General features: G+C 36.7%; 1 protein-coding gene across 1 annotated transcript in view; it reads right to left on the bottom strand.

Moving 5' to 3' along the window:
• Window positions 1-3,978: 3,978 nt before the first annotated feature.
• LOC106136517 (dual serine/threonine and tyrosine protein kinase) overlaps window positions 3,979-17,234 on the bottom strand; it is a 31,855-nt gene continuing 18,599 nt past the window's right edge. Inside the window, exons 15-22 of the mRNA XM_060951600.1 lie at window positions 16,284-16,413; window positions 14,648-14,766; window positions 13,918-14,009; window positions 10,644-10,776; window positions 9,151-9,341; window positions 7,718-7,943; window positions 7,433-7,518; window positions 3,979-7,048 (exon numbers count right to left, since the gene is read on the bottom strand). Coding sequence (XP_060807583.1) covers window positions 6,810-7,048; window positions 7,433-7,518; window positions 7,718-7,943; window positions 9,151-9,341; window positions 10,644-10,776; window positions 13,918-14,009; window positions 14,648-14,766; window positions 16,284-16,413 — 1,216 coding nt within the window. The 3' untranslated portion in view covers window positions 3,979-6,809. The remainder of the gene's footprint in view (window positions 7,049-7,432; window positions 7,519-7,717; window positions 7,944-9,150; window positions 9,342-10,643; window positions 10,777-13,917; window positions 14,010-14,647; window positions 14,767-16,283; window positions 16,414-17,234) is intronic.

Raw genomic sequence — 17,234 nt, 5'->3', positions numbered from 1 at the left:
GAGATGAAGTGGTCCTTTTTTTATATCAGTGCCTGGAACCACACGGCGCAAAAGTATAAAGACAACACCTAAAAGTTTAAAGACAAGAATATGCCAAAAGGCCGTCAATTTAAGATAAGATCTAGAATAGGTTTAGTTATAATAATAAATACTAATACAATCCCACTCAAACATTACGAGACTAACTTTTAGGGTCGCGATTTCAAAACTGATAATAACCTAATTAATTCAGACGACATTATTATTTTATACGACCTTTATCTGCAGGACGTAGATGGTAAAAGTGATACATTTGACCGGGGGAAACGGTCGATTTGGCAAACCGAATAATCCTTATCAAAATAATACCGACTTCTGAAAATGTATAAGGTATAATTGTGTAAAAGTCAAGTTTAAATTATAATATAAATTGTCAATTGAAAATTGATAAATTTAAATTATAATTCTGCTAGTGCCGTGTGGTTCCCGGCACCAATCCAAAAGAGAAAAGGATCACTCCATCTCTTTCCCATGGATGTCGTAAAAGGCGGCTAAGGGATGGGCTTGCAAACTAGGGATTATTTTTCAGGCGATGGGCTAGCAACCTGTCACTATTTTAATCTCAATTCTATCATTAATTCAAATAGCTGAACCATTCAGACCAAGACTGTTGGCTCTGTCTACCCCGCAAGGGATATAGACGTGACCATTTGTATGTATGTATGTATAATTCTCCTAATTTCGAGGGAAATATGAAGGTTTCCTCAAAATGCTGCAAAGGTTACGGAGGTAAGATGGGAGTCCCTTTAAAAAAACCTGACTCACCCATGCCATGGCCAAGCGAACCCCGGGCTCCTCTCCAGTGGTGAGGATGTAACCGGGACTTACCATCAGGAGGAAGAAGACTCTGAATGCGTTCGACTTCAATCTGCCTGAAGGTAAGCAAGAAATAAAGTAATTATAAATATAAATATATACGGGACAAATTACATAGATTGAGTTAGCCTCGAAGTAAGTTCGAGACTTGTGTTACGGGATACTCAACTCAACTACAAATACTTAACGATACTATATTTATAGTAAATACTTATATAGATAAACATCCAAGACCCAGGCCAATCAGAAAAAGTTCTTTTCTCATCATGCCCTGGCCGAGATTCGAACCCGAGACATCCGGTGTCACAGACAAGCGTATTACCGCTGCGCCACAGAGGCTAACTCAATCTGTGTGATCCGCCCGTAAATATTATAATTATTTATTATTTAAACTATTATCCCATTTCTTATCACTGCTGACCTGGACTCGTCCTCTTCTCGTAGATTCTGAAGATAGATAATGTTTTTCTGGTAATAATCCTTTAACATGACACCAGGTTCATTTATCACCTACCAGCGTCTGGGCACTGTCTCCCGGCGTTACCCGGACGTGTTATTATGATGTGAGACACACTGCCTATAAGTTTAGTCAATGTTAGATTTGCACAATACGTTCATGCTAAACTGAAGAGAAAATCTTATATACGAGTATACTTACCTAAAATTCTCGTGTCACAATGTTCGTTCCCGTACTCCTCCGAAACGGCTTGATCGATTCTCATGAATTTTTTTTAGCATATTGCGTACCTAGGTCTGAGAATCGTCCAAGTCATGAACGTCGCTTGCAATTAGAACTAGGTCATAAGCGGAGGCGATTGGTAATTGTAGTCGATTGGGATGGGTAATTCCCATCCCAATCGGTAGGATATTACTAATTAATATTCCAAATCCTAATAGTCGTCACTGCAAATCCCATTTCCAGTATCATTAACATAAAATGTGCCGTGTAGTTCCCGGCACGAATAGAAAAAAGAATAGGACCACTCCATCTCTTTCCCATGGATGTTGTAAAATGCAACTAAGAGATAGGTTTATAAACTTGGGATTCTTCTTTTGGCGATAGGCTAGCAACTTGTCACTATTTGAATCTCAATCTATCTAAATGCCAAAAAGCTGAACATGGCCTATCAGTCTTTTCAAGACTGTTAGCTGTCTAACCCGCAAGGGATATAGACGTCACTATATGTATGTATTAACATAAAAAGTTCGCCATTCTATCTGTCTGTGTGTCCGCGTTAACATGCGCTTGTGAACAACGTGACATCGGCAATCACGCGGCGAGATCAAAGGAATTAATTGTCGCTTGTCGCCCTACGACCAAGTCAGGGTTGGCGCGTCTTACAAATATTATGAGGTAGTGTTGTCTACACTAATATTATAAAGAGGAAAACTTTGTTTGTTTGGTTGTAATGAATAGGCTCAAAAACTACTGGACCGATTTTAAAAATTCTTTCACCATTTGAAAGCTACATTATCCACGAGTAACATAGACTATATTTTATTTTGGAAAAAAATAGGGTTCCGTAATAATATATAAAAATAATTGGCAAAACAGCGTTTGCCGGGTCAGCTAGTAGATTATAAAAAGAGTCACTATGTTGATAAAAAGGTTTATTGGTATACTACACAGAATTAATATATAAAACTATTTAGATGAGAACAAGAGTTTGAGTTCTTTAAATTAATTAGCCCTGACTAGGGTATTTTACAGACAGTGTTAGGAAAGATGCGCACGCGGTGACTTGCAAGAGAAGAAGGAAGAGAGTCAAAAACATGGCGGGCGTACGCGGTGGGAACTTGTAGTGGTGGCGCGTGCGTCGTGGCCTATGATTGGACGGCGATGTCAGAGTCGATTATAATTGGATTAGTCTCGATATCGCCGTGGCGCGCATGCGTGGTTCGCTCTTACTGGATATTTGGCGCTATTATGGAGAAAATAAAAGTTGACAGCTTATGGCTGAGATGTATGCTGAAATTTAATGAACTGGAACAGATAGCAGAGGCTTAGCTAGAACAAGAAATAGGACCTACTTTTACCTGTTAGGAACCCTAAAAATTATGATAGCGAGATTTAGACTCTCCGCTACCACTATTGGCTGAGGGCGTCAAATTCTTGCGTTATGATTGGTTGATGGAGTGTGACGTTAGTGATGTCGCCACAAGTCTGCCTAACGTTCGGTTACACGGGAGGATGTGTCAGCCCCGCATTTCAAACTGTGCATTGTTTCTTTCTTACCAACAATATGTCTTTGGTGACTTAAAATTCTATACTACACACACATTACCACGTCTATAAACGTTGCGTGCAGACAGAGCTAAAAAACAGTCTTGAAAAGACTGGCTACGTTTAGCTGCGTGGCTTAGTCATAAAATTGAAATAAAAACAGAGACAGTTTGCTAGCCTTCAAAACAAAATATGTATCACAAATTTATAAGCCCATCCCTTAGTCGCATTTTAGTACACCCATGGGAAAGGTATGGAATAGTCCTATTCTTTAGTGCCGGGAGCCACACGACACGTTCTGTATTACTCGCCCACAATTCTACTTATAAGAAGCATAGGTATATTTAATATACTTAAATGATTTCTTCACATAGTGTGGCAACCCTAAAGAACTGGTAACATTGGTATGGCTCACATCCTAATGCAACACTACACAGCTGTTAGCACTAACTGGCTTAGAATTATGAGGGCTGTGACCTAATTGTGCTTGCTCTAACACCCTGATCTCATTAATACCTGTTACGGTATTTGTAAGTGGTGTTGGTATAGTGTTGTTGAACTATCGATGTATGACTTTCGATAGTCGACATTCGGAAATCATGTAGTTGCCGATCGATAGTCCACTATCGATAGTTGAACAAAGGCAATGGTATCGATAAACTGTTGATAGTATCGATAGCGCGGTTACCGTCGATACTATTTACATTCAATATCGATATTATCGCTGCTGACAATTGCAATAACTGTCGTTAAAATCGTTTTATTTTTGGCTATAGTTAACTGGGTTCTTCACTCCATCACTCAAAGACCGCAAAATTTACAACATTATTATGCTTTCTTTTGCAAAGTGGGCTTTATTACACAAAAGAAAAAATAAAAATGCGATAATAATATTTAAAAGTACTTTATATTTCATTTTTAAAACAATGTTAGAATTCCGTATACGGAATCTAAAAGGTGCTTCATGGGTGCGAGCGAAAATGCTTCTTATTTAATTTAGCAGATAGCTTAATTTAAACATATAAAAAAATTAAGAAAGGGCAATAAAATAGTTTCAATATTGCAAATAAAGCAAGCTCCAAAACAAACAATACTGCTTCATTAAAATCTGCTACACCTTATGCCTATTTTGTGTAGTATTTGTAATGTAAAGTAAGTTAATGACTTTTTTAAATCTTTCATAATAAATTAATAATTTATAGGCCCGTATACCTACATATATGCATCCCGTCAATATGAAAAATATAAAATTGGACTTAAAACTGCTACACATATTACAAATCTTTAATATGACACAATCATGACATAGGCATATAGCTAATAAGGCCATAGGAAAAAAAAAGCTTTATATACAAATTCATTGGGTGACATTCTGCCCTTAATTCTTATAAATATCATGAAAAACTTAACATTTTATGATCGATAAATATCACTTTCCTTTACTTTAGTTTCATAAATTAACGGAAAGATAGGAAGAGGAAGACCAAGAATAAAATATTTTGATCAAACAAAGCAAAAAGTAAACGTTACAAAAACCAAAAAATAAAAAAAAAACAGAGAAAAGAGACGAATGGAGGAAGCTTCCCTTAACTCCACCGACAAGAGTTAGCTCTTAAACTTAAGAAGAAATATTATTATCTTAAAATAACTTTTTTCATATCACTTCGTGTCATAATCGGGTTGGAAATACGAGAGCCTTGTCTACCCCTGAAAGAGGTAAATATATGTAAATTTAAATTAAAAACTAACCCGAAAGCGTAAACCACAGTATCACAAATATAAACCTACAAAATTGATTATTAAGATTTGATTTATTTAAATGAACATTGACAGAATTATTAATAGTGATACTATATCTGTTGTGCCTTTGGTAATAATAAGAAATATCTCATTAAACTTCAATCTTCAAAAGGGGAAGTGCATTATAAGTGGAAACTACACTCGCTTCTAAAAAATTAATAAAAAAAGTTGTTGAATTTTAACGGACTTTAAAAAAGGAGGATTTTTTACGCATTTTCTTTTGCTTCGAAGTCTTCAAGATGAAGAGCTTGTCTAAATATCTCGAGGGCAGAACTGAATATGATGTTTTGAAAGTTTCTTAAAATATATTTTCCTCAGCTCACGATTGGGGATCAGATCTTAAAATCTCAGTATGTATTTGTTTGTATAGTGTATACTCATATTGTAGTTTCAATTTGCAAATGGTAAAAAACTATTGACTTCTTTTATTGTCCACGAATAAACTAATATGAAGTGTTATGATTACCTTTATATTTTTAAAATATCAAATCCATATAATTATATTGTGTACGCTGCAATATTTTAATTTTTAACGGTAACCCGCCTACCTAACTCACTGTGCCATTCAAAAACCTGATTACATAATAACATTACAAATGCAATCCAAACAATTTGATATCATACAAAAGTTTATTTAATTTTGTGACTTGTCACTATTTTTGCAACAAAAATTTTTTAGAAATTTTCTTAAAACTATTTACAATTCTTTGATATTTAGGCCAATTTCATTGAGATCACAATTTTTACACCAATCAAAATCACATTTACGTAACTTTTGGCCAATCACAAGCAGGCTTAGTTTGTATAAACTTTATTGCACCATAAAACTTGTCCTCTAAAAAAGAAATCCTTTTAAAAGGGTACTATGTTAAACATAAGTCTATGACTTCATAATCAATTTGATCTTTAGCATTTAAGAATTAAGAACCTTACAGGTTACGACGACATAGAATCGACTGAAAGTAGTAGCTTTCAAATTTAGCTTCTTAAATTACTCGTATATAATACAATTTTTTTAGTGGCATTACTATCATTATGGTACAAATTGGCCGTGTGGTTCCTCAATGTCTTATCCACAGCTGTTGCAATTTCTTTTTGCAATAAAACATGAATACGTTATGCTTATGGATTAAGTTCCGTTTGACACAGCAGAGGGTAACTTAATTAAATTCCTAGTTAACGGGGCTGAAAATGAAATTTTGCATTATTTGGCACCTATTACTTTATTGGAAAATATAATTCATTATTATTGTATGGCATAAACCAAGGCGCTAAATAAGACACGGCGAACGAATACAAACTTTGCTATTATAGTCATTACACACCCTTTAATGTTAAGCCTTGACTTGTATTGTAATAAGGCCCCGAGTATTTTAAGGCCCACTGTAATAGATACAAGACCCGACAAATCATTAACCAAAACAAATTATTTCACAAGCAAGAAACACAAAATTAATTCACAATACGAAAGTATTTTATATTGTATTAAAATCAAACCAGGACTCCATCAATCCAACTAACTCTATCATACTCCTCACACTAGCTAAACGTTTCAGTCTTTCTTTGATCTTCATTTTCGAGTTTCGGTAGCTCGCCGCCTAATAAGGCCCGTTGTGACAGCGTCATGACTTAACCACGACGATAAAACACTTGCACATACAATGCAATACTTTCCGGAAGTATTTGATATGGAATCATGTATCAAACCAAAGTCCCTATCAATGCATTTCACGTCGCTATCATACTCCTTAAACTTCATATACTTTTCAGTCTTTCCTTGATATCTTCGAATTTTGACTTAATGAGGCATAATAAGGCCCGTTGTGGTGGCTTCAAGACCATTACATGACGAACAAATACTTTCACATTTACGATACGAACGAAAGTATATATTTTAACGAAAGTAAATTCGATATTCTTTAATTATATATCACACTAGGTCCCTATCAATGCCAGTCATATCCAAACTATCATCGCTATCATACTCCTTATACTCCCTATGCGTTTCGGTCGGGCCCTGGTCTTCTAATAAGGCCTTCTCGAGCATTCTCTCCAGTTTTGGCTGGACGTCGCCTAACAACGCCCGCTGGGAGGGCTCTGAGGCCCAACAAGACTCCATAATTTCCCAACACTCGTCTGTGAAGTGCGGTAGACGTTCGGGACGAAGACCTGCGTACAAAGAAAATTAACAGGTTTTAACTCTATACATATAGTTACACACTTATTCCTTGCGCAGTTGTATGGCTTTGTGATGCAATGGAGGTTCAAATTTTGACAGGTTGCTAGTACATCGCCCACAAAAGGCATCCCAAGTTTATAAATCTACTATCCCTTAGTCGCCCTTTACGACATCCATGGGAATGATAAGGGGTGGTTCTATTTTAAAGTGATGGACACCACACGGCACTACATTTTTTATAAATTTACAAAACATCTATGAATTGAAAGTTATTCATTCTGGAAGTACTTTGGCTCCAGGTTGAGTCGGGATAAACCAAAGAGAAGTTATGATGACAAATAAATCAATTATAAAGCTAAATAGCAGTTACCCACCTCGTTTAACTTTGCTCCACAATTGCTCTTTATTCTGGAACATTTCGAAGGCGGTCGGCAGTTTAACGTTTCCAGCGCATAAGTACCTGGAATATAAACGCGAATATTTTAATAATAAGGACTACTACTAGTGTCATTTAGTATGGGGCGTTTTGTTATTGACCAAAACAATGTGTTAGCTAATCCATTAGTCGCCTTTTACGACGTCCATGAGAAAGATATGTAGTGGTTCCATTCTAAAGTGCTGAAAACCACACGATTATTCATTCCATAAACAGAACTCACCAGAACAATATCCCAAAGGCGTAGACATCGACAGACGCGTCATATTCTCCATTAAGCAATTCGGGTGCCATGTGGACTGGCGTGCCCACCACTGACCCCGATATTAGGGCTTCGGCTGCGCAGAAACCGAGGTCAGAAAGGGCGGCGCGGTCATTGCTGTCGAGAAGGACATTCTTCATCTTGATGTCGCGATGGACCAAGCCGAGGGAGTGGAGGTAACGGATACCTTTGGGGGAGAACAAATGATCTTAAGGTTTGTTTCACGCGGCTTGATAGAATCTAATATATCTTAGAAATATTGGGTAAAACGTTTTTTTTACACGCTAAGTTACCGGGTTTAATAGAGAGAAGATTAATAATTTTGTTTGCAATAAACAAAATCAAACTCAGTCCTGATTAGCACAGAGATAAATTAGACCTTCAGAAGTAATATAAGATCGTGAATTCACACACACGGGAGCGAAGCCCCGCGCAAAAGCTTGTCTCAAAAAAAAACACGGCATCATACTACTTACATAAAACAAAAAACCGTATATATTTGTCCAAACTCTTAATGATTAAATACATTTAATGTAACGATATTAAGGCCATGGTGGTCATAATAGCAACTCAACTGCGTTGACATTTAGAAAGAAGAAGCGGTTCCGATCAGACAGCATAATCTTTGGTATATGCCTGACCAATAGATAATAACAGTGTTTTAGATGAACTAAATACATTCATTGCAACGATATTAAGCCCATGGTGGCCGTAATAGCAACTCAACTGCGTTGACTTTAAGAAAGAAATAGCGGTTCTGATTAGACAGCATAATCTTCGGAATAAACCTGACCAAGAGATAATAAGTTTCTTATATTATTATAGCGTCGGTGGTTTAACGATTAAGGAACTAGTGAGGCACAGGTTCAAATCTAACCTAGACCTAGTTATGTACATTAGTTTGAGGGCTAACCGATGGTTTTACGGCGAGAGAAAACATTGTGAGGAAACCTGCACATTCAGGAATTACTAAATGTGTAATCATGATCCAATATGAGTCAGGTTCCCCTGCAAAGGTTGCGGAGGTCAAATGAGAGTGGCTTCGTGTAATTTTTTTTTAATTAATTTTTTATACTGATTTAAGCTTGGAGTACCAACTCAGTTGTCAATTGCTTTTAAATAACATCAGGATAAAAATACTATTATCATTGCCTAGCAACCATCTTGTAAAAAATATTTTGAGTAAAAAAGGTTGAAAATATATAGAAAAAAAATATTCCCAGACATGTAACTCAACTAAATCGATTTTAATGTATATATATAAATACTGGTCGTTATAACAAGCAGAGGAACATGACACCCACCCTCGACGATGTAATCGATTTTTTAATGTATATAGACAGATGTATATAAATACTGGTCATTATAACAAGTGTAGGATAAATGACACCCACCCTCGACGATGTCGGCGGCGACCCGCAGGCTGGCGGCGGCGCCGAGGCGCGCGCGCACGGCCGCGTGCAGGTCGCGCGCGCGCCGCTCCGACACCAGCAGCACGCCGGGGCCCGCGCCCGCCCCCGCCCCCGCGCCCCGCTGCACCACCGAGCCCAGCAGCCGCACGATGCGCGGGTGCCACGGGATACTCCTATATGTACATACATACATACATATGGTCACGTCTATATCCCTTGAGGAGACTGAATGGCCACGTTCAGCTGTTTGGCTTAACGATAGAATTGAGATTCAACTAGTGACAGGTTGCTAGCCCATCGCCTAAAAAAGAATCCCAAGTTTGTAAGCCTATCCCTTAGTCGCCTTTTACCACATCCTTGGGAAAGAGATGGAATGGTCCTATTCTTTTTTTGTATTGGTGCCGGCAGCCAACAAACAAACTCTTCAGCTACATAATACTATACTAATATTATGTAGCTGAAGAATTTGTTTGATTGAACGCGCTAATCTCAGGAACTACTGGTCCGAATTGAAAAATTGTTTTTGCGTTGAATAGACCATTTATCAAGGAAGGCTTTAAGCTATATCACATCACGCTGCAACTATTAAGAGCGAAGAAATAATGGAAAATGTGGAAAAAAACGGGGAAAATTATTCATAGTTGAGGGCTTCAATGATGCCCATAATAACTTTTCCACGCGGACGAAGTCGCGGGCACAGCTAGTATATGTAATATATATTGTGTGACGTCGAGCCGCCGCAGTCTCCCCTGCGCCCCTTTTGACAGCCCGAGAGCCCTATAGAAGTGCGTTTTTTAGCTTTTTGAAGGTTTAGCTATAGGCAGTCCAGCAAGTAGCCGTCAGAGGATAGCGCGCTGCTTAACTTGGCGAGGGCTGCAGTAGTCCAAAAACAAAGGCCCGGGGGGTGATATAGGGGCCCCGGACGGGGGAGAAAGGCGTAGGGGAGACCGCAACGGAATATAAAATTTATAAATACGTGTAATACAAGTATTAAACGCCCACGTAACGTACCTTTATCTCGGACGTTTCCAATCGTGTTACAATTACAATGATCCGTAGTCACTGAGCGACTCAAGTGGCTTGTGTCCTCAAGTGGTCTTGACCCCAAAGTGTCCCCAAGTGATCTCGACCCCGAAAGTGTCCCCTAGTGACCTACACCCCAAATGTGACCGCTAGTGATCTAGACCCCAAAAGTGACCTTTAGTGAGATTGGCCTCAAAAGTGACCTTTAGTGACCTTGACCTCAAAAGTGACCTGTGATGATCTTAACCGCAAAAGTGACCTTTGATGATCTTGACCGCAAAAGTGACCCCTGTTGACCTTGACCTCAAAAGTGACCTGTGATGATCTTGACCTCAAAAGTGACCTTTAGTGACCTTGACCTCAAAGGTGACCTTTATTGACTTTGACCTCAAAAGTTACTTTTAGTGACCTTGACCCGAAAATGACCCTGACCCAAAAAAAAACCCTCTCACCTGGTATAGAAGAACTCCATGGCCAGCTCGTGGTAATGCCTCTCGTCCGCCGGCAACACGGACTTGACGGCGGCCGGACTGTGGCCCGCCCACGAGCCGCGCACAGAGTAAACCACGCCGTATTGACCGCGGCCTTAATAAAAACAAAAAACCATTAATATGACATAATTTTAATTTTCATTTCAATTTTAATTTTCTGTATTTTTGCATGCTATGACTGGTTAAATGCGCGAAATGTATATGCTTTGTAATACCTATAATTGTACCGCATTTATAGCAAATAAAATATTTGTATTTGTATTTGTAAAAAAAAAACAATGTATGAAAACCAACGCAAACTAAGAAAGAGGCAGTGTAGCCAACTCAGCGCTATCAACGCTGAATCTAGTGCTATTAAAGCCACGTTAGCAGCTAAAATTCGAAGATCATCGCTTAATGCCCACTCTTTTACTACAGAAGAAAGTCTCGCGCAATTTTGACAAGATAAAGGAAGATATAGTACTCTTTTCATTATCTTATCAAGCAGTTTCGTTTCCCATTTGAGGATGTCCTTAAGATGTGATTCCACGGCGGCGGCCATCATGGACCGATCTGATAATACAGGGTGACATTTAAAACAACTGCATCCTTTTAAACAAAGACTATACCCATGCTTCTGAGCCGTTTGAGCCTATTTTTACTACGCTTTTATTAGCTTGGGTTGTATGTATGTATGTATGTATGTATGTATGTAACGGAATCTTTGAGCTTAATTTTCACTGATTTCTAAACGTCTGATCAACTTGGAACTTTGCACACGTATCAAGGACCGATGACAATGCAATATTTTGATAAGAGTTTCTCATTATCCTTATTAAAACTGTCAGGATTAATAAATTCATTTTTAGATCCTTCGTATGAGAGTAAGAGAGACAGAGATAGCACCAGTGCCAGTAATCTCCATACAAGAAACCAAGAAGTTCTGACGTATAATGAGTCAAAAAGAGATGTAATATATTTCCATATAATGTTACTATTAACCTGAGGCTTCTTTATTTCATCGCATTGCTCCATTTAGAATTACCATTAGAAACCATAGTAGAATTAGTAGAATATTTTAAAACAATAAAAAATATATAAGTAATAAAACAAAAGTAATAAATGAAAATTGAACAACTAAATTTACAAAAATACAAGAATAAAGTTACTACCTACAGAACTTTGCGATATTTAATACGTATTTAACATATTAATGCAATTCTTGAATTAACATTAGGTATCTTTTGCCTATTTATAATAGCAACACTGTAATACTCGTTTGGAAAATGAGTGACAGTTTTTTATGTCAAATAAGTTTTGCAGTAAGTTTTGATTGAATTCGATTCGAACACCTGTAAACTTTCTTTCTGTTGTTTTTTACCGGTGCCTGTGTATTTACCTATTTGCACTTTGTTTTGTGCTGATAACTTGTCGTTATTTGGAGTTTGGAATCTTCCGTTGAGTCGAGCTTTGTTCTTCCGGATATTCGTGTGATTTTATCATCTGTGATTGGACTCTGACTGTGTTTACTGTGTTGTGCAGATATTTTGAGATAGGACTCCTGTAAAAAGTACCTTATTATTTGAGATAGGAGTCCCAAGTTTGTGTTTGTTTTTGTGAAAGACAGATTTTACAACAAAAGTGCCACGATGTCTTCAGATAAACTTTGTTGCGTTCCTGGTTGTAAAGGCAGTGGAGGTATGTTTGAAATATTTTTGTTCCTGTATCAATCTGCCTCTTAATCTTGTGGTTTGATTCCTGGCAAGGCCACAATCGAAAATTATTATGTTTGCTGGATAGTCAAAAATATTATTAACAGTGATGATTTATCACTATAAAATTCTTTTCAACTGGGTTTAACAATCATCATACATACATATAATCACGTCTATATCCCTTGCGGGGTAGACAGAGCCAACAGTCTTGTAAAGACTGATAGGCCACGTTCAGCTATTTGGCTTTAAGATAGAACTGAGATTCAAATAGTGACAGGTTGCAAGCCCATCGCCTTAAAAAGAATCATGATGATGAGAATATTATGAGATTTAATCCAATCAGGCCACATATAACTTTAAGAAAGTTAGTTGTGAAAACCTCCGGTGATGGGCGCATGGTTGCGAAAGTCTTTTCTAGTAAGATAGTTATACCAGAAGTGTTAACTTCCAAAAAATAATTGTATAAAAAAACTAAAAAACTACCCGTTTTATTGCAAATCGAACTAAAAAATAGAAAATAAATAATAGTTTAAAAAAAACTAAAAAACTACGCTTTTATTGCTAATCAAACTAAAAAATAGAAAATAAAAATTAATGACAAAGGAATTCAGTAGTAGCAAGTCAAACAATCAGTTATAGTCAGTTGTAGTAGTAATTACCTCGGATTAAAATTATAACAAAATTAAATTTATAAACAAAACAATTTAAATCAGAGTAAAAAGCGTGGGGTTCATTTTACTTCATTTTCATAACTCTCTTGTCATAAATATATGCTAATAGAATGATTTTAATATTTACTACATCAGGCACCCCACGCTTTTTACTCTGATTTAAATTGTTTTGTTTATAAACTTAATTTTGTTATAATTTTAATCCGAGGTAATTACTACTACAACTGACTATAACTGATTGTTTGACTTGCTACTACTGAATTCCTTTGTCATTAATTTTTATTTTCTATTTTTTAGTTTGATTAGCAATAAAAGCGTAGTTTTTTAGTTTTTTTAAACTATTATTTTTATTTCAATTAAACATCATCATTTTCACATTTAAAAAACCCTCAAAACTACGTCACACGCTTTATTAAAGACCAATACTACAAAAAGAAATTAAAACTAAATATGTAAATAAATGTCTGAAAAATAAATTATTTTTCTATTATCAAGATCAAGTAAAGTACAGAGCTGTCGTGATCGCTCAGCTCTTAATGAATTGTGTCGTTGACCTCTAAATCTTACGCGTCGCTTTTCCGCCGCCCGGGGTGATATGATGTATTTAGGATCGTGGATTTTGATACTTTTATTTTTTTCGTACTTTCTGAAATATGAACCGATATTTTCTGATTCCGATCTTTCAACGTTTTTAAATATCCTTTAGATGAGTACACTTAACAGTTAAATTTATGCAGTTGAATTAAAAGTCACCCTGTATAGCTAGGAATCCCTACTAATTCAATTTTGAAACAAAATCAAAATAGATTCACTAATTCCAAAGCTGTAGCATATCTAGATTTAATGTATGCCTAAGTCTTTAATTTTCACCTATCTCTCTGCCCAACTCCGGGGTCCCGTACATGAGGAGGTCACACATTGAGGTGCTCTCGAGGCACAGACGAGCGAACGACGGTGCGTATCTGAAAAGCGAGGCGAAGGTTACGTAGATACATACATAAAATCACGCCTCTTACCAGGAGGGGTAGACAGAGACTACCTCTTTCCACTTGCCACGATCTCTGCACGCTTCCTTCGCTTCATCCACATTAATAACTCTCTTCATGCAAGCTCGGCGGTTTCGGGTACTCTTGACCTGACCCTTTACCAGGACAGCCTTTATTTGATCAAGATACGTTCGTCTAGGTCTTCCCAATTCCGAAGTTCATGGTAATTTTTATCCCTCTGGAGATTGTCACATTTTTTTCAATCGTGGAAGTTCTTTACCTTGTTTTCGTAAGCGTGTCAACCTGAATTTTCTCAGAACTTCCACATATAATCACGTCTATATACCCTTGCGGGGTAGACAGAGCCAACAGTCTTAAAATACTGATAGACCACGTTCAGCTGTTTGGCTTAGTGATAGAATTGAGATTCAAATAGTGACAGGTTGCATGCCTTTGGCCTAATAGAAAAATCCCAAGTTTATAAGGTTCTCCCTTAGTCGCCTTACGACATCCGTGAGAAAGAGATGGGAGTGGTCCTATTATTTATGCAAATGGTGCCGGGAACCACACGGCACACATATAATGTTAATAAAACATATAAAATAAATACATACTTTTTCCTAATAGCTAATTTGATGGCTTCGGTATGATGCAGTCTTCCTTCTAAAGCCGCTTCTAGTGTAACAAGAGCGGATTGGTATTTCTCGTGGGCCAAAGTGAGTTTCTCCAATATCTGTTAAAAGAAAAAGCATTTTAACCGTGTTCTTTCCTGTTTTGAAACTCAATTTATCTTTTCAATTAATTATGTTATTTTTTTATCATTAAAAATAACAAGAAAGTTCTAATAAAAGGTCGAGAGTATTCTTAACCGAGAAGAATGCATAAAAATATTGATACTTACATACATACATATAATCACATCTATATCCCTTGCGGGGTAGACAGGGCCAATAGTTTTGAAAATACTGATAGGCCACATTCAGCTGTTTGGATTAATTATGGAATTGAGATTAAAATAATGATACATTTATTATTATAATCTCATATAAATCAATCAATCTGAACAATATATTATCTCGTTCACATTTCCATTTTACATTTGGATAGTTGTGAAGTTGACGATGTTGAAGAAAATGCTGCAGTACAGTTTGTTATCGCTTCTTCTGCACTGACGCTTCGGAAGCGGCAGTTAACTATAATAAATATAAATTTGAATTCAAACATAATAAAAAATAAAGTATGGCTGCTCTCTAAATGTGCGCGGTATGCATACATACATTAAACCCGTTACGGGGTAGCCAGAGCCCGCAGTTTCAGAACTCAACGTTTATGTGTGTATGTATGTATGTGTTCATGACATTCAAAATTTTATGTTACGCGACAACATGTACTTTAAAACAAATGAAAACAAAACCACTCTTTCTGAACCAATTTAAAACTGTATATCTTCGTTAAAAGAATTAAATTTTACATTAAATACAAACGGAACTTATAACAATTTGCTCTTCAACTTGTCTCTCGATCGTCACTTTTTTATTTAAGTTCTGTCTGAAAAACTCTTTTTTTTTTATTATTAGTGGCCAGTTGCAAACATAGAGGTAATGAGTAATAGAGGAAAACATTAAATTGTAGCGATACTAAAAAAAAATACTTATAACTTATCCATTGTATAAGAAATGAAGCAGACTAGGTTAAGTGATAAGTTAAGATATAGTTTATCACACACAAAGTTTACAATTATGTCTTATAATGTCTTTGCTACCACACAAAGAGATACTGCAATAAACTCCCCCTGGGTGTGGAGTAACACTCAGGGGAAAACTTAGAAAAAAAAAAAAAAACATAAAGTACTTTACTCAATCATCCAATGTATGTAGTATATGTATGTTTATTTCATATGGAGTATATATATATATATATATATATATATATATATATATATATATATACTCCATATATATATATATATATATATATATATATATATATATATATATATATATATATAGTCATACTTATGTTTGTAATGTAATATATTATATGCAAGTGTATTAAATAACCTACTATTATTTATATTTATATAATTTTCTATTTTACAGTTATCGCACTACCCGTACTTCCATCTCAGTTCGGTCCAAAGGTTCGACTGGCAGAGAATGCCTTGTGGCATTAAGTCCACCTGTTGTACATTTTACGTGCATGAAGTTTAAAAAAAAATAAAATTAATAACAGTATGTTTCAGTAAGTCACCTGAGCGGATATGATCCTGGCGAGGCGGTGCGGAGTCAGGGAGTGTAAAGCATGCAGCGCCACTCGGCGCCGCCACGCGGGGCTGAGCGCGCAGCACGCCATGTCTGACTCCGACCCGTACAGACGCAGTCTGGCGGACATACATACACACATACATACATGTACATACATACATGTACATACATACATGTACGTACATACATACATACATAAAATCACGCCTCTTTCCCGGAGGGGTAGGCAGAGACTACCTCTTTCCACTTACCACGATCTCTGCATACTTCCTTCGCTACATCCACATACATAACTCTCTTCATACATACATACATAAAATCACGCCTCTTTTGCGGAGGAGTAGGCAGAGACTACCTCTTTCCACTTGCCACGATCTCTACATATTTCTTCGCTTCATCCACATTCATAACTCTCTTCATACATACATACATTATGTACATATACATACATACATACATACATATAGTCACTTATATATCCCATGCGGGGTAGAGTCAACAATCCTTAAAAATACTGATACATACATACATATGGGCACGTCTATATCCCTTGCGGGGTAGACAGAGACATCAGGCTTGACAAGACTGATAGGCCACGCTCAGCTGTTTGGCTTAATGATAGAATTGAGATACAAATAGTGACAGGTTGCTAGCCCATCGCCTAAAAAAAAGAATCCCAAGTTAATAAGTCTATCCCTTAGTCGCCGCCTTAGGATAATACATATCATTACCATTCATTCATATAATTACGTCCCTTGCAGAGTAGACAGAGCCAGCACTCTTAAAAGGCTGAAAGACCACGTATCATTACAATAGACGTAGCAAAAAAGGCGGACGGAGTGCGGCTTAAAAAATGTGAAGCATCATGATGGCGGCGTTGTACGCATGTGTTAGTGATAGAAAACTTGTCATTTCGTGAGATAATCTATAACGCATT

The sequence above is a fragment of the Amyelois transitella genome, chromosome 25 (assembly GCF_032362555.1).
Source record: "Amyelois transitella isolate CPQ chromosome 25, ilAmyTran1.1, whole genome shotgun sequence".
NCBI lineage: Eukaryota > Metazoa > Arthropoda > Insecta > Lepidoptera > Pyralidae > Amyelois > Amyelois transitella.
The sequence above is the reverse complement of the archived record's forward strand: the minus strand, read 5'-3'. Positions and strand labels throughout refer to the sequence as shown.